This window comes from Delphinapterus leucas, chromosome 19 (assembly GCF_059928025.1).
Source record: "Delphinapterus leucas isolate spDelLeu-1000000601 "Yukka" chromosome 19, BTC_Dleu_Yukka2, whole genome shotgun sequence".
In the NCBI taxonomy this organism is placed as follows: domain Eukaryota; kingdom Metazoa; phylum Chordata; class Mammalia; order Artiodactyla; family Monodontidae; genus Delphinapterus; species Delphinapterus leucas.
Window position 1 is genome coordinate 69,897,563 of NC_143147.1, and position 21,666 is coordinate 69,919,228.

General features: G+C 53.2%; 1 protein-coding gene across 4 annotated transcripts in view; it reads left to right on the forward strand.

Moving 5' to 3' along the window:
• Nucleotides 1-21,666, forward strand: part of PRKCA (protein kinase C alpha) — a 370,931-nt gene that overhangs the window by 310,148 nt on the left and 39,117 nt on the right. For all 4 annotated transcript variants that reach the window (XM_022589847.3, XM_089901750.1, XM_030762139.2 and 1 more), the window contains 5 exons: nucleotides 12,655-12,786; nucleotides 13,774-13,947; nucleotides 15,946-16,037; nucleotides 18,223-18,285; nucleotides 19,191-19,329. In XM_022589847.3, coding sequence (XP_022445555.1) covers nucleotides 12,655-12,786; nucleotides 13,774-13,947; nucleotides 15,946-16,037; nucleotides 18,223-18,285; nucleotides 19,191-19,329 — 600 coding nt within the window. The remainder of the gene's footprint in view (nucleotides 1-12,654; nucleotides 12,787-13,773; nucleotides 13,948-15,945; nucleotides 16,038-18,222; nucleotides 18,286-19,190; nucleotides 19,330-21,666) is intronic.

Consider the following 21,666-nt stretch of genomic DNA (forward strand, 5'->3'; position numbering starts at 1 on the left):
GAGCCAGTCTTCCCCTTGTGGCTCTTTCTGAGCGTAGACCTGTCGGTAGTCGGTCCACGGCCGGCACCCCGGACCAGTGCTCTCGGTTGGCGTCTGGAGAGGAGCGTGTGACCAGTTGCCCTGGAGGGGGGGCGGGTGGAGGGGGGCGACCCAGCCACCATCTCGGTCCTCACCGGGCCTGGTCCTTTTCTGAGCCACGTTTCCCCGGGTCCCGGCAGCCTGTGGGGACCCCTGGGGTCACGGTAACTGAATTCACTTACATTTTACTTCCCCGGCCTGTTGACACAAGACTCCCGTCCGCTTCCGGGGCAGAGACATCCTCTCCCCCAAAGCTCGTCCTCAAGGGCCTCCTCCGGGCCTGGAAACGAGACCCTCAGAGCAGACGCCGTGGCTTGTCGGCCGTGCGTCCTGAGGGTGGCTGGGAGCTCCCAGCCATTGGGGAGGGGGCCTCGTCCCCTCACGTCCGTCCTCTCCGCTCCGCCGCGGCCTCGGGGTGCAATCCTTCCGGTACTGCAGCTCGGCAGCAGCTCCTGAGTAAACGGGGCGGGGGTCCCTACACAGGAGGAGGCAGGGAATTTGAGTCCGTTTTACAGATGAAGGAACCGAGGCCCCGGAGAGGTCAGCAGTGCCGGAGCTGGTCCTTCCCATCCATGTCGCCCCCCAGGTCCCCTGTCAGCTGATTACCACGTGGGGCGGTGGCGTGAGGGGACAGCCCAGAACAGCGCAGCTGCCGCCAGTCTCGGAAGCAGGTGTCCCATTGAGCTATAATTAGGTCCCTCCTTTTCAAAGACTGGTGCAGTTTAAAAACGCTCAGCGAAGATAGGATGAAATCAACGATTATGGAAATGTTGTACTAAATTTAATTGCAGTCAGTCCCGCTTTCAAAATGCTTGCTGCTGTCAATTAGAGGCATCTTAGAAAAAATTTAAATTGAGTAATTGAGCAAACGTATTCAGCGTTTTAGGGAAAGGATCATATTTTTTTCTGTCTTTACCTCCACGGGGATCAAGTTTCCAACCTCTTTTGCTAGGTGCCCGGTCCTTCCCACCTTGCCTGCAGCAGCTGAACGGCGATGAAATGTCTGGAACTTTCCCCAAGGATCTGGGCTTTATCGCCAGTTACGGTTTGGGTTTTTGTTGTTGTTTGTTTTTCGGGAGCTGACATTCTGTGATCGCTTAACGCCAGTTGACTTTCCCCAGGGGTGGCCATTTCATGGAATTCTGCCCTCCTGTGACTCTCCGCATTTCTTTATTTCCCAGGTTATTCTGTGCTTCTTCCTGTAAGATAGATACAGCGGGGTCTCAGGCACCACACCAGCCAGCCCCCTCGACCCTCACAGCCTCCCTGTCGCCACGTTTTGCATCTGTGGTTTGCAGAGTCTGGGCCCAGTCAGAGGTTTGGCAAGAGATTCAGGACACAGAGACGGCTAAAAGTGGTTGGTTTTTGTTGTTTTCTAGAAATCACGTACATGGCGACTCTGAAACATACTCGGGCATCAGCACACATTGCATAGGCATCGCGCAAAGGCCTGGTTCTCACGTGAGATCTGAGTCGTCCCCTGTAAAGGTAGAGCCGGGAAGGTATACTTGCAGCTTATTTGTGCCATTTTGCAGCATTTAAGGGAACTTTACCTCTGTGAGGCCAGACTAGTAAACTTGGGCGTATTTCTGCTAAGAGTCCAGTCAAAATGCAATCGGTCCAGAAAATAAATACCACAAGAGGGCAGTAAAGATTTGCAAATAAAAGAGCACGAAAACCTGCACCCAGAAGACAGCAGTGAACTTGACTCTGCACCTCTTTATTTTTTGATGGGCATGAAGATGAGGTTCTCACTTTGGGCTCCCAGCTGTTCCTTGATTTTAGGGAATCATCATGGTCCTGCAAAGGGGAGGAGGCCCGGGGTTCCTTGAGGTCCCAGTGGTTCCTGCAGTCTGCTCGTGCCGAGTCCAGCCCACTTCACATCTACTCCGCTTTCTTAGCACAGAGAAGGCTCCCCCACTTCTAAGCAATATTGCCGGCAGTCTGGAAAGTCATTTACTTTGATGGCTTCGTGAGTTCATTCGGCTCTGACCCTGCCCCAGCCGACTTACAAAGCCGGTGCCGTGTTGATCCCAGAGGGGTGTGTTTGTAGCAGGAGAAGGATACAGGTTTCAAAAAATTACTAAGTGCCCCAGATCCTTTGCCAGTGATGTGCTGTGGCTGTGAGCACTCCCCTTAGGGTTTCCTCTAAGGTTGGCATTAGACGGGTGTGTGCCCTCAGCTCCCTGGTCAAAGACGGTCTTTTTCCAGATGGAACAACTTAGGAAGGCTAAAGTTTTTGGTTCCAGCTCCTCACATAAGTCTGGATCCTCAGCCACTGGGGAGAACTAAGATCGGCAGCCTTTCCAGGACCTTTGTAGCAGGTGAGACCAGTCGTACTATTACCACCTGACGGTCGTGGATGAGCCTGCCTGAGGTGTGTGTCGGCGATCAACGGACAAATCTGGGAGATGCGGGGGGGAACTAGGTTGCCTGCAGAAAAACAGCGCAGCCGGACACCGGAGAGAGGTGTGTAACACCCGGTTCCAGATGAACCAGACGCTTTGTATTTTCCACGGTGGGCAAAGTGCTGATGTGTCACTGGTCCAGCGTGTCTCCCGGAAGTGTGGCTCGGTTGCCATGACAACAGAGGCCTGCTGGCTGCCTGCGAGTGCAGCAGCAGCGACAGCCTGAGTGGACGTGTCCGTTCAAATGCTTCTCATTCAGAAAATGACTTAATGCGGTTTCCCCAGAAATGTTTGCTCTACCGAACAAGTACTCCGCTCGCCACGCTGTTTGGCTGCAAAGCAGCTTTTTCCGGTGCTGGTCGTGGAAGAGGCTGAGTAGTAATTTAGTTCAAGTGCACTTGAGGTTCTTAATTGTTGCCGTTCTGCTCGCTTAGCGAGGAGAGAGACGTTGTGTTTAGATCTAACTGCAAACGAGGATGAACGGTTTGGGAACCTGTGTGACTGAGGGTAAGAGTAGGCGAACTGCAGCCCACAGGCCGGATCCTGGCTGCTGCCTGTTTTTGTGAATAAGGTTTTATTGGAACACAGCCATGCTCGTTCACCCGAGAGCTCATTCACGTAGCTCTCCCACTGCAGCGGCAGAGCTGAGTAGCTACGACGGAAACGGTATTTGGCTTGCAAAGAAAACACTTAATCTCTGTCCCTTTATGGAAAACGTTTGCCTACCCTAGATGTAGGAGGGTGAGCACTGAATTCAAAGATCAGGCTGTTGGATTCAGAAGCTAGGGAGGAAAATTGATTTAGACACATCCACTAGGCCCCCTGGGCCCCAGCTTCCTCATCTGTAACACGGGTGGCCTTGAGTAGCTTATTTCCAACTTCTTTCAAATACTAAAAGCTCCCTCAGTCTTAGCACCGGGGAATGACCCTCTGCGGGATGACCCAGGGCCCTGTCTCAAGGACTGATGTAGAGGAGGGTAGCGTTCTTCTCTTCCCCCGCCCGGTGCGGTCATGACCCAGCTCCGTGGCCCTGCGGAGCAGAGTTAGCTTTCTGGACAGGAGCATCTTCAACTGGACCATAGGCAGGTCTGACCTTTTCAAGGACTTTCTGTGGCTGCAGGGCTCTGGTTCTGAGGCCCCTGCCCACAGCTGAATGGCACACACCTGTGATTTGCTGTCTCCCCGTGATTCCCAAATCTAGGAGAGGACTCTAGTGGGCAGGTGTCCACACAGGTGTGTAGGAGGACACAGGTTGCAGGGAGGTTGCAGTTGCAGTTTGGATTGTACTTCCGAGTCGAGGACGTGGGGTTACTTGAGGGGTTCGCTTACCTAAGAACCACTGTTAAACTCTCTGAGCCAATTAACTTCTCTCCCAAGACTGCTCTCCACGTTATCTGGAGGTGAAGGTGTGCTTCCATCTTGGCGGCTGATATAAAGCACATAGACGAAGCCAAATCTGAAAAGGAAGTGCTGTTAGGGATTCCAACCACGGAATTAGACATGGGACCTAAAAGAAACCAAGATCCTGCCTTCAGGGATGAGTCTGCCCTGAGGCTTTGGGTTTCCCCCCTTTCTCTCTGACTTTCCGTGGCCAGATTTGAACGTCCGGCCTTGTGTACCAGCCTTTGCAATACCAGGACCCCTTGACCTGGCAATTCCACAGCAGGAACCTATCCTGGGGAGATCGGGGTTGCACAGAGATGTGGATTACAAAATGGTTCATCTGCACGTTGATGACAGTGGAAATTGGAAACAACCTAGGTGTCCAACACTAGGGGAATAGTTAGACCAAGTGCAGGAGAGCCGCACAGTGATGCGGGGGGCATCACACAGTCCCTAAAGCCACGCGGTAGAAGAGCGCCTGTAGCTTAAAAAGATCACATCGTACACAGGGGAAAGACAGGTTACAAACAATAGAATTGTGTGCAGGTCAAATACGAAAACATGAGGAGAGAGGGTTTAGAAGCGTATCTCACAAAATGTTCACAGTGATTATCTCGTGATTAAAATAATGGATATTTTAAATTGCCTTTTTTTTTAACTTATCCATGCCAGTTAAATTTTCTAAACTGAACATGTATTACTTTTATAACAAGAAGCAGCATTCTTATAGAAATTATTTAAAAGCAATAACTCTGCCTTTTATAAAGTTTCATATTCGAAGGGATTGCCTTCCCCAATCCTTCCATTCAGTCTAGAAGTATTTGAGGATCACTCCACCCTGGGCTCTCTCCTGGGCACTGGAGACACATCAGTGAACAGAACAAATGAGGTTCCCGCCCTCCTTCTGACAAAGGGAGAAAGAAATATATAAATAGGTAGTGAGGAGAGCTTGACGGACGACAGGGTGCCATGTTGAAGCCTCGAGGTTAAAGCATCACCTGAGCAGAGACGGGAAAATGCCCTGCCCGTGTGGGTAGAGAAGGAGAAAGTGCAGAGACCCTCGGGCAGCAAGCATGCCTGGCATGTTCCAGAAGATGAAAAATTATTTAGCCAGAGAGCAGCAGGCGTTTTATTTACTCTGACTGTGCTACCCAGGAGGCTCTAATGCCCATTAAGTAGCATCGTCTTAACCCGTTGCCCACTTACTGAGTCGAGGTAATAGCCGTGACTTGTGGCTTATGAGAAATACACAGGACGTGCTCCATTAACAGTGTCATGGAAAACGCTTTCCTTTGTGGTTTTCTTCTCCTGAAACCACTTGATTTCTCTTTTAAAAGAAAAAAAAAATTATTAAAGTGTAGTTGATTTACAACGTTCTGTTAATTTCTGCTGTACAGCAAAGTGATTCAGTTATACATATGTATGTTCTTTTTTCATATTCTTTTCCATGTGGTTTATCACAGGATATTGAATATAGTTCCCTGTGCTTATACAGTCGGACCTTGTTCATCCATCCTATATACACTAGTTTGCACCTGCTAACCCCAAACTCCCAATCCCTCCCTCCCCCACCCCGTTCCCCTCGGCAACCACCAGTCTGTTCTCTGTGTCTGTGAGTCTGTTTCTGTTTCGTAGACAAGTTCATTTGTGTCGTATTTTAGATTCCACACTAAGTGGTAGGTAATTGACGTTGCTCTGGTTGCAGGTGAGCACGTCACCTTAGAGGCAGGTTGCTGTGTGGGGCCCGTGGTTATACGTGGCCTGGCTCTTTCTGTTACCCACGCCCTGGTTGATGGAGCAGAGCACCAAAGCACCATCAGTCTTACATTGCCAGGTTGTTCAGATGTACAGATACAGACACAGAACATTTTTATAGCAGAAAAAAAATTGTAGAAGAAATTTACAATTATTCTTCTGCCCCTACACCTGGTCGTTGTTGGCCTGTCTGCCCTCGGAATCTTAGAATAGGAAGAACCTTCTGTCGTCAGGTTCCTCTCTCTACACTTTACAAACATCTATGGTAAATATATTCATCAAAGCCATATTTTCTACTATGCTAGCAAATACTGTGTGTGTTATCGGAAACACTTTTACCAAATAGGAACGACTAGAATGTAGTTAAACGGGAAAGCAAACTTCAGAGGGTTCCCCAAAGGCTGTGTGATTGCAGGACAGACCCACTGGGGGCCTCTACAGTATTCCGACTCGCTCTGTGTGATTTACAGAGACGCCACACTAGGAGTCCTTTAAATTGTGAACCCCTTCAATGATGGCAGGCGGTTATGACTTCACAAGAATGTATCTGTCGTATAAAATGAGACACACGTTGGCTATTAGTAAATTTTCCGACGGGGAAACAGTACTGCCTGTTCTCGAGTCCTGGTAATCCAGTTAGCACCATGATACCAGACTGGGCCTCACGCTGATATGCCATCTTTCAAGGAACCTAAGGATCCTGGGTTCTCAGTTGTTTAATCATAGCCGATAAACCATGCTGTGTTTCAGTCTAATTGAAAAAAAAAAAAAGGGCACGCTAAAGCTTCAGCGTTTAAAGTCGCTATTGTATTCTGCAACACTATACATAGTTTCCATTTGTATTTCCTCTTTTAAAACTTTCTATGCATTTTAATAAGTTGAGGTCTTTTCCTGCACCTAGTCCTAGCCCAGCCTCTTCGGGGGCTACATAAGATTCTTCAGAAATCGGGGTGAGCAGTTGCTGAGACCCGTTTCCTGTCCTGCCCACCAGGAGGGCACGGAAGCCCCCGGGGACATGCCTCGACCTCCCCACAGGTCCCGAGCCCCTGGGGAGTCTGTCTGCAGCCCCGACACGTACCCACGGGGCACAGGGTTTCCGATCCACGCACCAGGCAGCCTGCAGCTGCTCACAGAGGCCTCTGACCCACCGTCAGGGAGCAGGTGTGTGCCAGGAGCCTGGGGTAGGCACCGACAGTGTCTCCCTCCCGGGGCAAAGGAAAGGAGACCAAGCTGAAGGGTGTGCTCTGAGGAGCTGTGGTGGTGGCTCTCGAAAAGGATTCCTCGTTTCATCTGCAGCATCGCCCAGGGATGTAGAGGTCGTATCACCCCCGTATTAAACGTGAGGGACCCAAGCCCCAGAGAGGCCGTGTAATCTGCGCACACTCACACAGCGAATATGGATAAGGCCAAGATTTGATCCAAGCTCTTTAGAATCCAAGTCAGGGGCTCTTTCCAGAGCTGCCCTTGATTTATGTGATAATTGAAGGTGTTTAGAGGCGAAAACAGTCTTGGGATCATTGCATCTGGGGGAGAAACATTTCGATTGTCTTAGATCAGCACATCTCAAGCTTTAAATGTGTGCAGGAATCACTTGAGGGTCTTGTTGGAAAAGCATGTTCTGATTTGGTGGATCTGGGGTGGGGTGGAGAGGCTGCATTTCTGACAAGCCGCCTGGTGATGGCGATGTGGCCGGTCCACGGACCACAGGACCTTTGCACTGCAGGTTCTTCAGAGGAGAGGCTACTTATTGACCTGGTTTCCTCAGCACCTAGCCCCCATGTCTGAGGCATGACGGACACACAGATATTTGTGGAATACGTGCTACCGTGTTCTGAAGTCACACGCGAGGACCCGGGGGTTCTGAAAACCCACTGTGTGCTGAGCAGACACTCTTGCTGGGGCTCCACTGGGCCCTCTTGGGAAAATGGAGGTGACTAGGAAGAAAAATGAGAGGTGCCACACGTCGAGCCCTTGCTGGGTACCAGTTACCGTGCTCCTCCCAAGAGCCTGGCGAGAGGGAGGCCAGCAGGGTCACCCCGTCTCACAGAGGATGGACCAGAGGCTCGAGGGGCTCGGGGGCTCGTGCCCGGCCACACGCCGTGTGCTGAGCTGGGACTCGCACTGCGGACTCCGGGCTGCTGCTTGCTAGAGAAATTAACACAGGACGTCAGGGCCGAGGCGTCCCACCTGCGGGGTGGAGGACGGGGTCTCACTGCAGCTCCCTGCCATCGGATGCGGCTCAGAGCCCGGCCCTGCATCAGCTTCCTTCACTCAGGATCTGAGCTTCCTCAGCATGGGGCATCGGCAGCCCTGGTGATGTTCTCTCTCCTCTGAATTTCAGCCTTCAGGAGGTAACCGGCTTTCCGGTCTCCGTGATGTGGATTCCCATCTGCTCACGGGCCCCGCGGGGCATCAGACTGGGCCGGGTCATGTTTACGTTGCTGTGAGCGAGAGATGTCAGCACGATTATTCTGATGCCTCATGGGTTTGCCCACAGCTCTCCCGTGAGACCCTGTATCCCTGGACATATATTGATTTTGTTTGCACTCCTGGTGGAGTCTGAATTACGTTCCTGACACCCGGAGTTCTGTCAACAGTATGCAGGCCGGGAAGGGCAGGTCTCTGTCCTGCTCGGAGGCCGGTTGGGCTCAGAAGGTCATTGCTGTTCTTCAGTCCAAGATCCCAGCGAGTCCACTCACGGGAGGCGCGTCCCTGCAGAGAAGCTCTCGCAAGGGCCTGCTGGCCGGACTGGCGTGGCCTCTGGGGAGGGTCACCACGTGGTCATCCTCCCTGAAGGCAGGGACGCCCTCGCGGCCCTGCCCTGTGGCTGCCCCAGCTTGACCCGTGACGGCGTGAGGGAAGGAATCGTGACCAGGTATGAACGTCCAGATGCACGGCGTCAGGGCCAGCTCTCGGAAGCGACCACCTGGTAACTGCTACCTTTCTGTGTTAACGTTTGTCATCTCCCCCACGAGCCCCAGCTGCAGCTGACCTACAGCTCGTGGTTTGGCCTCGTCCGATTCTGTCAGTCCCACTGCTCCCTGCAAGTTCACGTGTCTGAGTGAGTGAATGAGATGCTCAGTGAGTGTATAAGCACGGGCCGCACGACCGCTGAGTCTGATGACACAGAGATGAGTAAGATGGGCCCTGTCTCCCGGGGCCTCACGGTCTAGTGAGGAAGACAGATCAGCAAACCCAAGAAGAAGGTACAGGTGTGTGTTGAGGTCCTCCTGGAAGCCGGCTCTGCCACAAGGTTTTGAGAACGAGAATTCACCTGGGAACGGGGCTCAGCCCTGCCGGGGAAACGTGGCGTGACGTGACATCCGTGACAGCAGCTGTGGGCCAGTCCAGGCAGGCACGGGGGCGCAGAGCCAGAGGTTCAGGGCACGTGGACAGGTCACAGACCGTGTCGGCCCCAGGTCGGAGATCTCAGGATGGAGACATCAGGGTGACAGAGGGGTGCCGCTTGAGCTGGATTTGGGGACAAACCAGACAGCAAGGCGCCAACCAAAGACCCGAGGCCGGACAGACGGCCAGAGGGGCGGCGGTTAAGGTCCGAGCTAGGCCAGCCAGGACTCCTCGTCCACTGGGAGGGCTCGGCCTTTCTCTCCGCCAGACAGGCCGTCAGGGACCAGGACGGGATCCCCTGGAAGAGGATCCCTGCAGGCAGCGGACGGGGGGTAGGGTGGAAGCGGGGAGACCAGCGAGTGGCGAGGGGGGTGGTGACCGGACTGGCCAGAGAGGTCGAGGAGAGGGCGGATTCTGGACGAGTCGGGAGGCGGATCTGGCGTGACAGGGTCGCTGTCGAGTGAGACGTCAGTCACATAAAGACGCGGTAAATAAATACTCGCCAGCAGCCCTGGGAGCTGTTAGGAGGAGACCAGGGCGCCACGGGGGAGAGGGGCAGGACCACGTGACAGGTGAGCTGCACCCTGGGGAGGGGCACAGGCCGGGGCGGAGCCGCACGCAGACAGCCTGGGGGGGCGGGTGAGAAGGCGGGGGCCAGGCCAGTGCCCACGCCCCTCCTGGGGTCCTCAGCCCTCCGGCCCCCAGGCCTCGCTGCCGCCCCCAGAGACGCGGCTCCCGAGGGGCCCACCGGGGTCTCCTCCACCCCAGGTCAGGCCCGCCCAGAATAATGAGATTCTGAGCTCGTGGGATTTTCTGCCGTTCGGAGAGCTGCTTTGAAAGCCCAGAGCTGCGGTGGCCGCAGGGCCTGGGCGGGGGGCAGCCTGGGCGGCGGGCTGAGGCCGAGGGGTCTGTGGGGTGAACTGCACTCGGGGGCAGGGCCGCTGCCTGAGGGCCCCAGGCTGCTTCTTCCTCCGGCCGCCTGGGGCGGGGGGCCTCCCCGCGCTGGGGGCCGACCGTGGCCACGGGCTCGTGGTCCGCCTTGGAGTCAGGGTCGCTCGTGGCCAGTCGTCCATCCCAGACCCTACACACTGATTTCAGAGCAGCATCCGGCTTCAGAGGTCCCCGAGCACCTGACTGCAGGGGTATCCTGTCCCTGGAATGAGACCGAGGCCGCGGCCCTGGTACAGGCGGCGGATGCGGGCTTGTGAGCCCCGCGTCAGGTTGGAGGCCTCGCTGCATCAGCCCGTGTCTCCTCTTGCACTGGAGTTGAAGCGCCAGAGGAGGGAGGGGCAGGGACGGTTGGGCAAGGACACCGGGGCCACCAGGGGCACCTGCTCAGGGCCTCAGCTGCGCCCGGCGGCAGCAGGCATGTTCCTGCTCCCTCTCAGCTGTTCCAGCACCTCGAGCGTGAGGCCACTGCATCTGGGCCTTTTCAGACGTCATCGTGAAGTTCCCGATGAAATTAAAGTCTCTGTACCGCTTTCTGATCCCTTTTTTCTTTGTGGCCATCGGAAGAACGGAATAGAGGAGCACAGTTGGTATTCCCGTCTTGAACTTCCTGATTATCTAAATTTAGGCACAAACGAGAAGGCTTATCAAGTTGGAATCGTTCTTGGGCTGATGTTTGGAGGACGGGGTGGTCCTGCAGTTGAGGGGAGTGAATGTAACCCACGTGGTTACGTCCTGGCTCCTCACAAGTCTGTCTGAAAACTCCTTCCACCCTTTGCCAACGGGGAGGCCTGCTGAGGTCTCCTTCAGGTTTTGTTTCTCTGGAGCATCTGTGTTTCCAGTGGTCCCAGGTTCACGCGTCTTTCCCGCCACCTCGCACATGCGCTGTCACTAGAGCCCTAGTACAACTGCCTTATAACTACTTCCAGCCTTGAAGCAAAAGAGTTGGGCCATCCTTCCCCCATGTTTTAGTGCCTCTGCTTAGATGGGTTCACTCAGTTCATCCGAGCTGGCACTCAAGCCCCAGGGTTTGATCTCTCTACGAATGGGTTATTTTGATCAGAGAAAAGCGTCACCTAACAGCCCAGCATGTGATGAACACGATCGGGCTTCACTTCTTTCTTCCTTCTACCATAATGCTGAGTGCACAGCTCGTGCCGAGTGCGGGACCGGGCCTGGGGCCGCGGAGGCGGCTGACGGGCTCCTTCTGCAAACGCAGACCTCCCCAGCAGAGCCGGCTGCAAGCAGCTCACTCAGTAACTGTGCATGAGGGGCTCCTGCGCATGGGGAGGGTGGGTGATTCCTCGAGAGCCTCCTCTGCTGCTAAAGAAGTAATCCACGTTTCCCCCCAAGGGCTGGGGCCGCTCTGGTCATACACAACAGCTCTCGAGAGCCTTCTCCACCTCCTGTCATCTCCCTGGGGCCAGAGCTGCCCTTGCTCAGATCTGCTGGACCGCCTCATTAAGAACAGGGCCAGAGCCAGAGTCTTTGCCGTTCGGCTCAGGGCTGCCTTTCCAGCTGCTGACCGGCAACCGGCGCCTCCCCGGCAGGTGGATTTCAGCCTGTGGGGAAGCCCGCACCTGCTCCAGCGCCTCCACGGGCTCCCCCACCAGCCCAGATGCCCCGTGTGGTCCCCTTGCCTTGTCTCCTCTGCACCTTTCACCTCTGACCTGAGACTCTAACTCCCCGTGAGAGTACCGAGGGGTGGTCTTTACACTGCATGAGTCTAGTGGATGAGAACTCCCTGGGGTAACTCACAGGTCACGACCCAGGAATCTTCAGGTGCAAAGAGCACTGTGGGCTTCGTGGGAAACCAGATGCTCTTACGTCACCATTCTTCATGAGTCCAGCTCTTTACCTAAAAAAAAAAAAAAACCAACCCTCTGTTCTTCTTACTGAGCCTTTTAAAGCAGCAATAACTCATCCCCACGGCCTGCCATTAAGCAGTTGTTCCCCAGAGGACACGCTCTCCCTTCCTGCATGGGTTTCTGCAGATTAAACTCAAGTTGGAAAATCTGCAGATAAGGAAAGCGTCAGCACACAGTTTATTTCTTTTATTACACTAACTGTCACAAAGCCCCGTTTTCCCCAAGAAGTTAACCTTTCCATCCCTGGGTGAGAATTAACCCTCCCTTTGCCAGAGTCCCGTGACTTGATTCTCGGTTAAAGACATAAAGAGTCGGGCTTCCCTGGTGGCGCAGTGGTTAAGAATCCGCCTGCCAATGCAGGGGACACGGGTTCGAGCCCTGGACCGGGAAGATCCCGCATGCTGCGGAGCAGCTAAGCCTGTGGGCCACAACTACTGAGCCTGCACTCTAGAGCCCGCAAGCCACAACTACTGAGCCCGGGCGCCTAGAGCCCGTGCTCCGCAACAAGAGAAACCACCGCAATGAGAAGCCTGCGCACCGCAGTGAAGGGTAGCCCCTGCTCGCCGCAACTAGAGAAAGCCCGCACACAGCAACAACCCAAATGCAGCCCCCAAATTAATTAATTAATTATTTTAAAAGAAGACATAGAGAGTCATCTTGTGATGAGTACGGGCAACTCTTTGCTCCTTTGAAAATGTTGCCGTTAGGGTGAGTATAGCCACGGAGGTAGGAAGAGATGCTTCATCACCCTGGTTCCCTCTCTCACCCCATCCCATCTCCACACAGTATCCAGCTCAGCCACAGAGTTTTCTGTCACTTTTTTCCCTGGGAGAATGACGGTTTTCACGTGTGTGCTTGTTGTTTAGAAAGCCAAGCTCGGCCCTGCTGGCAACAAAGTCATTAGTCCTGACAGGAGACAGCCTTCCAACAACCTCGACAGAGTGAAACTCACCGACTTCAACTTCCTCATGGTGCTGGGCAAGGGCAGCTTCGGGAAGGTAAGAGAGCCGGGTCCACGACAAGGCCGGGCTTTGGCAGAGAACGTTGGGGTCAGTCCTGTTCTCCCCGAGGATTCCAGAGCAACCCTTTGGATTCCCTGTGCTCTGCACACGTTTCTCAGTGGTTTCCCACTTCCATTTCATTAAAAACAACTGTATCCAAAAAGCCACACGAGGCTCCTGGTGTGTCTCCGTTTCTGGGTGCATGACGGAGTGGGTTCTCCAAAATGTTGGACGAGTAGTTTTCACAACTAAAAATTAAATGTTGGGGCTTCCCTGGTGGCGCAGTGGTTGAGAGTCCGCCTGCCGATGCAGGGGACTCGGGTTTGTGCCCCGGTCCGGGAAGATCCCACATGCTGCGGAGCGGCTGGGCCCGTGAGCCATGGCCGCTGAGCCTGTGCGTCCGGAGCCTGTGCTCCGCAGCGGGAGAGGCCACAACAGTGAGAGGCCCGCGTACCGCAAAAAAAAAAAAAAAAAAATTAAATGTTGACTCATAGTAAGCAAACGTGATCATTAACAGATGCTGAACTGGGTTTCTTCAGTGGTCGGCCTGTGTACCTACGTTTGCTTCTCTGGCCCCATATCTCATGATAGATCCAGGCACTGATTTTGATCCTGCCCCCTTTTTTCTGGACTTGGCTCCTCACTTGTGAGAAGTGTACAAAGGTCAGTCACATTTCTGCTCTGAGGATGCTCCTGTAATACGTGCCTTACGCAAGACTCCTGCAGAGAATGTCGAGTATCCCTTTCAGCGGCTGCAGTGGCGCCCTCGTGTGGCAACAGCCCACAAGGAGTATAAACCTCGGCAGCGTAGAAACTAGGCAGCCTGAGGAATTTCCTGTGCGGCGACGAGCAGTATTTCAAAACTGGCACACGGGGTGGAGCTTTATTAACATCGACGAGTCCGCACGCACGGCCTGAGCGGCTCCCCGCCCCCATGCCGGCCGTGTGCCGGGAGCGTTCAGGCTGCCCTCGGTCTGCCCGCAGGTGATGCTGGCGGACAGGAAGGGGACGGAGGAGCTGTACGCCATCAAGATATTGAAGAAGGACGTGGTGATCCAGGACGACGATGTGGAGTGCACCCTGGTGGAGAAGCGGGTGCTGGCCCTGCCGGACAAGCCGCCGTTCCTGACGCAGCTGCACTCCTGCTTCCAGACGGTGGTAAGGGCCCTCAGGAGCTGCCCCCAACCGCACAGCGTCCTCGGAGTCCGAGCCAGCCTTCCGCCTGGGAAGAGGCTGGGGACAGACGAAGCGTGGGGACCTCTCAGCCCCACGTCCTCCTCTGCCGAGCAGCCCGGGTACCACTGGCGGATTCGGGGCATCCCCCTCTGTGATGTGCCCTACTTAGAGAATTAGTGTTAGTTCCATTTAGTTCCGCGAATGCTTAGAGCAAAGGTTTCCTTAACGCACACCGGGCAGTGTTAAGACTTAGAGAGACAAAACAGTAACTCACAGTCCTGGCTCATTAAGACCCCCGGTGCAGCTGTCAGAGCATCAGGAGACCCACCCTCGTGACAGAGTATGTTCTGGAATGCGCACAGCAGGGGGTGGCCGCCTGGCCTGTTTTGTATGGCCCGTGAGCTCTGAGAAAGGTTTAGAGAAAGGACTGTTCTGTAACGTGCGAGCATTAGATGAAACTCTGATTTCAAGGTCCACGAATAGTTTTCTTGGGACGCAGCCCTGCCCTTCACTCACCCAGCCTCTGCCGCTTTCATTCTGCAAAGGCAGAGCTGAGCAGTTACAAGACACACACAGAGCCTAAAATATTCACGCAGTTACAAGACACACACAGCCTAAAATGTCCACTGTCCGGCCCTTTACAGAAAACGTTTGCTGAGCCCTGCCGTACAGGTTAACTAAAGAGAGGACACAACAATCTCCAAAGCACTAGTTAGCCGATCATGGGACCCTGGCATGGTGCTTGCGAGTAACCTACAAGAAATAGAAACATTTAGATGGCACCACAGTGAGGCCATTCCCAAAGACGGGCTCTGCACGCCTCCGCGGCTGTCCTGCAGACGTGGCTCAGTACTCAGTAGCCGTCGTGGCTACTAGCAGAGCAGCACCCTGGAGCCTCGGGTGGACAGTGGGGCCACAGGGTCGGGCCCCGGCCACTGAGGGTCAGCCTACTGCCGGCAGCCGGCCGGCCCTCTGCTCCCAGCAGCAGCTCCTAGGTAGCGCCAAGGGGGGAAGTTAGCGATATGCAGTGAAGAGAAAGAAACCCAGCCCAGATCCCGTAACCCTGGTTACACTGATTAAGCTCTGGAAAGCTACAAAGCAGAGAAATAAAATTGAAATGAAAGTTTGTAACAGGAAAGCGAGAGATTGAAGCTCCCAGAGCCGTTTCCCTGGCTGTTAGCAGCAGTTGCATCATTTTTCTTTCTTCCTGTGCACTGCTTTAATGTGTAATAACCTCTGTGAAATGGTGGTGTTTTCTGGAAGAGAGCAGAGGTCAGCTGCTACCTGTGCCGTGCAGTTACTTCCTCCTACACCCACTCAGTCTCCCTATCTGTCCCAGCGTGTTGTCCTCATAAATATGCAGATTTACTTAGTTCTGTGATGTACGAGCTTCATGGGGCCAGCACTTAGCATATCAGTGACAGAAAATGAAAAACAACACTTGGGCATAAAGAGAACATTGGGTTAACCTCTCCACGTACAGTCCCATCCCTCACAGTGAGCATCACTGAGCACGTGTAATTTACAAGCCCGACCTCACCACGAGCTTTGCTCTCAGGAGCAGCTGGGTAAACAGGTTACTTTACTGTGGCATTGCCTCCTAGACATTGCGAACCAGAACACTGGTTAAAACGAAGTAATTGGCCCATATGGATCCTTCACGCCGTCCCTAACTTAGAAGTGTGTTCTGCGTGTAGGAGAAAAGGGAAGGTTTGAGGCCGTTCCTCTGATTGGGAGCGGACAGGTTGACGTAACCCGTCGTTTCAGGGTTACGTCGTGACTCTGTGCGTCCCAAGGGCCTCACGCGATAGGGCTTATTACTTATTCTTTATCTGGGGGAGAAAACCGTGACCGACTCTACTGGGCAAACCTGCCAGTGCGGCCCACGTTTTACTAACGAGACGGCAGAGCACAGCTGGGAGAGTGGAGGCCGCCACCCTGCTGCTGTCAGCCTGCTCACCTGTCAACCTTGGTCCTCAGGATCGGCTGTACTTCGTCATGGAATACGTCAATGGCGGGGACCTCATGTACCACATCCAGCAAGTAGGAAAATTTAAGGAACCGCAAGCAGTGTGAGTAGTTTGTAGTTGAGTCCCCGAACGTAGACCGCGCGGCACTCCCACCCGGGAGCCTCTGCTGGGGGGATCTGGAGGCGGGGCTGTGCCCGGTTTGGGGTGGAATACCGTCACCTTCCTGGGGGCAGGTTGGTTGACAGGGTCCACCTGAACGTCTCCTCCGGAGCAGTTTATTCCACTTCCGGCAAGCTGGAGATGCAGGTGTCTAGATGCCCTGTCACCCCATTCCACCCTTGTCGATCGAGCCATTCACTCATTAATTGAACAAATAAAGGGGCTCTGGGTGATGGGCCGAGCAGAGGGCCTGGCTGGGGAACAAGAGAGCCTGGAAGGGGCCTCAGGGGGGCCTGGCAGCATCAGGTGAAGTTTCCACGGGGCCCTGGCCAAGAGGAGTTGGAAGGATGGCCGGCGGAGGCCGGGCAGGTGACAGTCTGTGTGGAGGACACAGGCTGGAGCCTAAGCCTAGCCAGTGCATGGAGAGACTTTCTGGAGGAAGAAAACCAGAACTTGGGGCCTGGGGGTGAGGAGAGAGAAGCCTCTCCAGGTGCTGCCCCTCTGTAGACTGGGGAGGGGCAGCCGTCCGGAGGAGCAGGTTGCAGGGGATCACTTAGGAGGTCTCAGTGGGACGCAGGCATCGGCGGCCCCGGAGAGAGATGTGGGCTCCAGGGAGAGACAGAGAATCATCCATCTAGAGGCAAGGCTTTGAGACCTGAGGAATCACCCCATTTTCCAGGGGCTAGGAAGTCACGGGAAACTCACAGAAGCAAATCTAAACACACAGCTCTTTTGTCCCCGGAGTGAGGATGCCCAGTGCGCAGGTGCCCTGATGAATCGAGTGGGCAAACGTTAATCGGGTTCCGGCCGATGTTCAGTCTGAAAGATATAAGCCTGGGGCACTTCCGGCCCGTGCGGGGTGAGCCAGTCTGGGGAAGGCTCACTGGAGACAGAACGGGGCATTCTTGGGCAGATGCTCAAAACCGGAGGGGTGGGTGGCCCTGTCTCTCGTGTTGTTAGTTACAGAGCATTAAAATGCACAGGTTACACAACGAAGCTTGACAACACAGAGCTGTAAAGAGCCACCTTCCATCATGAACTAACAGGCCGTCCCATTTAGTACCGTCCCCTTGTATTTGTGCTGCTGGAAAGTTTTTCACTTTAAAAATATAGAAAAGCACGAAAAAATCATATGACAGTTACCTGTGACCCCCTTCTCCCTCCTCGGCCCCCGTCTCCTGCCAGCCCTCAGAGGTGCCCCTGCCCCCCGTTGCGGGTTTGATGGTGTTTCTCTGCTCGTGTAAACACGGGTGCTTATTGGAAGCCTCCCGGGCATGACGTTTACACGGGCAGCACCTTGTGTCTTCTTAGACGTCAAGAACTCCTAAACGCTGTGCAAAGCTTAAAACCTCCTTCAGCACTCATTCGGAGTTTCAGATATTGACCCCTGAACAATTCTGAAGCGAAGGCAGTAACTGCTTTTTATCATGAATTATTTCAAAAAGTGCATCAGGGGGCTTCCCTGGCGGTCCAGCGGTTAAGACCCTGCGCTTCCAATGAAGGGGACGCAGATTCGATCCCTGGTCGGGGAACTAAGATCCCACGTGCCTCGCGGCCAATAAATAAATAAGTTTTTAAAAATTGTAAGAATATTGTAAGAATGAAAAAAATAAAAAGGGTGCATGAGGTCTGAATCCTGGTGTGGGTCCCATTTCTCCCAGCGCTTGGGGTAGGGGTGAGGGGGTGAGTAAACCACCTGCAGAGAGCATCACACCTTGTCCTTTGTCTTCAGGGCACAAGTGTATTTTCAAACACTAATGTATTGAATAGGAAAATGGAAATTTGCTCCAATCTACTATAGCCCTGACAGAACAGCCCAGCAGACAGCCACTCTTTAAAAGATCGTATTCAGAATGTCCTTTAAGCAGTAATTACCTGTCTACCTGCCCCAGACAAGAAGCGCTTACTGGGGACAGGTGATAAACCTGCTTCATCGATTTTACTGGCTGTGTCATTCCTTGGGGAAGTTGGAGGCAGAGGGTTGACGACACATGTAGGGCAGTGCTGAGCTCTGCTCGTCCAGGGTCTTCCGTTCTTTTGCCATTTCGATGCCCGATCCTGAGGGTAAAAAGTATCCAGCAGGCCAACGAAAGCAAGCCAGACACCTGACAGGTGTTTTCTTTTGCAGGTTCTACGCAGCAGAGATTTCCATTGGGTTGTTCTTTCTTCATAAAAGAGGCATCATTTATAGGTGTGTATCGAAGCCCTGCTGGCCGCAGCACTGTGGAGGCTTTGCTGGACCTCTGGGCTCTGTGGGTGTGAGTTCTGTGATGGGGACTTAGAACATGGAGCGGACCCCCCACACACACCACCACCACCACGCCCCGGGTCACGGAGACCTGTGGGGACCACCATTCTTTCCACAGCCTCCGGGCAAATCCGAACCACCTTCTGGTTTCCGGACCTCAGAAGATCGTTTATCTCATTTCTGCTTCTGCAAGAAAACATGCTTTTCTTTTCCCTGCCAGCTCCTTCCTCTGCCTTTGACTTGGCACAGAGGTGAGGGGCCAGTGAAAGCTGCATTTCTGTTGGCGATGCTCCGTAGAGGAACACGGGAGCTGGGAGGGGAAGGGGACAACTGTGGGATTCGGTTCCTCCCGTTGTTGGTTACAATGAAGGGAGAATGTTCTCCAGCATTAAGCGGAGAGTAATTAGAAGACCATACAGCACGGGGCAGAATGGAAGGGACGCGGGCGACCCAGCGAGGTTGTTCTGAGCCCATGATTTGCACACCTGGCTGTGTGTCTGATCTCTCCGGGTGGGACACTAATAAACCGGTGACTGGGGTCTCCTCAGAGCTGCTCATTTGGGATCTGTGGTGATTCACCTGCACAGCCAAGGTCGGGAATCACTAGCTCAGCCGTTTAGTCATTCGTTCAGTCTGCATTTATTAAGTACCTGCTGCATGCTAGGCACTACACTGGGCTCTAGAGATGGAAAAATAAATAAGTCCTAATTCCCGGTCCCAGCACTCCCGTGACCGTAGTTAATGTGCCATTGGGATGCAGCCACTCACGGGGGCTTCTGTCTCACGAGCAGCAGAGCAAAGCATGTGACATTATGGGAAGGACGCTGATGCCACCCGCTTCTTTGCAGAGACCTGAAGTTAGATAACGTCATGCTGGATTCGGAAGGACATATCAAGATTGCGGACTTTGGGATGTGTAAGGAGCACATGATGGACGGGGTGACTACCAGGACCTTCTGCGGGACCCCGGATTACATCGCCCCGGAGGTAGGACCCCGACTGGCCTGGTTTTTTAGACCAAGGGCTTTCCAGCTACAGACACAGCCCCCTCGTAGGATGTAGAGTCATCCCTGAATCACCAAGTCGATATGTGGGGAATAAATAATACAGAAAAAGAAACCACGAGAGCTCCCCACACAGAGTAAGGATACGCCTTGGTTCACGGAACTTTTGTTTTTGTTACACGTACGTGTGAGATGCATGCGTGGTAGAACGTATTTCTTACGTGGTCACCAGCAAACCAGCTTAAGAAACACTGTGGGGCAAAGAAGGGAGGATCTTGCTTGTGAGAGGGCTCTGCATGGAAACACTGGGTCAAAGGTGGTCCCGGTGATGCCTCTTTAGCAAAATCAGAGTGATTTATTTTTTGTTTTGTTATGGTTTGTTTATTTTTTTATTGAAGTATAGTTTATTTATAATGCATTAGTTTCAGGTGTACAACAAAGTGATTCAGTTATATAAATGTGTATGTATCGATGTATACATATATATATATTCAGGTTCGTTCTCAGATTTCCTTTCCATTATGTGTTATTACAAGATATTGAATGTAGTTCCTTGTGCTATAGAGTAGGTCCTTGTTGTTTATCTCTTTTATATGCCATAGTGTGTATACGTTAATCCCAGTCTCCTAATTTATCCCCCCCTTCCCCTTGGTGACCGTAAGTTTGGTTTCTGTGTCAGAAAATCAGTGATTGGTGCTCTCAGCGACACACCGCAGTGGATCATGGGAAGAGCACACCCACGTGGTTCTAAGCAAAGTGGCTCCAAGATTTGTGTGTTGACAGCAGTGGCCAGGCTGCATTGTCTTTGTCATGACACATATTGAGTGGCTTTCTTCCTATTTTACAAAGCTTCCTACATGCCAGTGATTGGGTGGGTTAGAACCCTGGGTCGCTGTGTAGCCACCTTTCTGACCACGCCCCACCCTGTGGACGGCACCGTCCCTTCCCCACTGAGCTCCAGCAGGGAGTGGGTGATGGATTCCACGGTAGGCCAACCTTCAGCTCTTTGTAGAGCTCTCGTGTTAGCTGTCGGGTGGCTTTGTGGTATTTATTCAGCATAGCGCCTCGTGCATTTATCTCCGAGGCAGTAGAAATAATCAAAAAGACACGCGATTGGAAATCCGACCAGTGTGAGCTGCACTCCTGACTTTTACAGGCTGTGGGAACTCAGGCAAGTTTCTCAAACTGTCTGAGCCTCCGTTTCTACAGTGGCAAGTCAGGGATAATACTGTCCGCCCTGTAGAGTTGCTGAGGGCTGAGGCGCCTAGTACAGTGTTTGCACCTGGCAGCCCTCGTTATACCCATTATTCCAAAAGGGAAGCTAATCTTTATCCCTTTGTTAAGGCTTTGTTTTGCCTGTTATATTCCTAGACAGTGTAGGAACACAGGCTTAGAACATTGACTTAGAAACTTAAATTCTGAATTACGTGGGCAAAGATGGGATGTTCTCTTGATACATAACCTACATAACCTCTTTCCCTGCAAACAACTCACACCTTAGTATCTCCATGCATATAATGAGCTTAAACCTTTTTCAAACATGAAGGATAGAGAGATGGTACAGAAGAAAATGCAACCTCCTGATGCAGTATTTATTCTGAAGCCTTCTCCCGGCTGACACGTATTAAACAGGCTGTGATTGTTAGCTGTGCCGACTCTGTGTAGCACCCACCAGTTGCTGTCAAAGCCTGGTGGCCGGGGATGGCAGCAGCTTGAGGAGTAAAGGTGGCTTTTGAACTTCATCAAGACCAGGTCCCTGCTGCTCAAACAGTTAGCTTCCTGTGTTCAGCGACACCTCAGCCGTCTGACATCACCAGGGTGACGGCGTTCCACATAGATGACATTGTCCAAATAATTGAAGTTGGTTGCCTTTTTTTTCAAGGCTCCTCGCGGTGCTAATTTCATGTGGCTGCTGTAACAACCGCCAGCTTAGTGGATTAAAACAGCGCGAATTTATTATCTTACGGTTCTGGAGGTCAGAAGCCCAGAGCAGTCTCACTGGGCTAGCGCCAAACTGTCGGCGGGGCTGCACAGCCTCCAGCAGCTCTGGGAGAATCTGTGCCTGGTCCAGCCTCTGGGGCTTGTCTGCAGCCCTCGGCTCATGGGTCTTCTACATCTTCTGTGCCGGAAGCGTAGCATCTTGTAATCTCTCTCCCTCTCTTTTCTAGCCCTGGCCCTCCAGCCTCCCTCTCCTAAGGACCTTTGGGATTACATGGGGCTCACCCAGATAATCCAGGGTCATCTCCCCATCTCAAGGGGACATGCCTTGTCGGTCGCAAGGCAAGTTGGTCCTTCGTTCACTTGACTCGCTTGCCACATC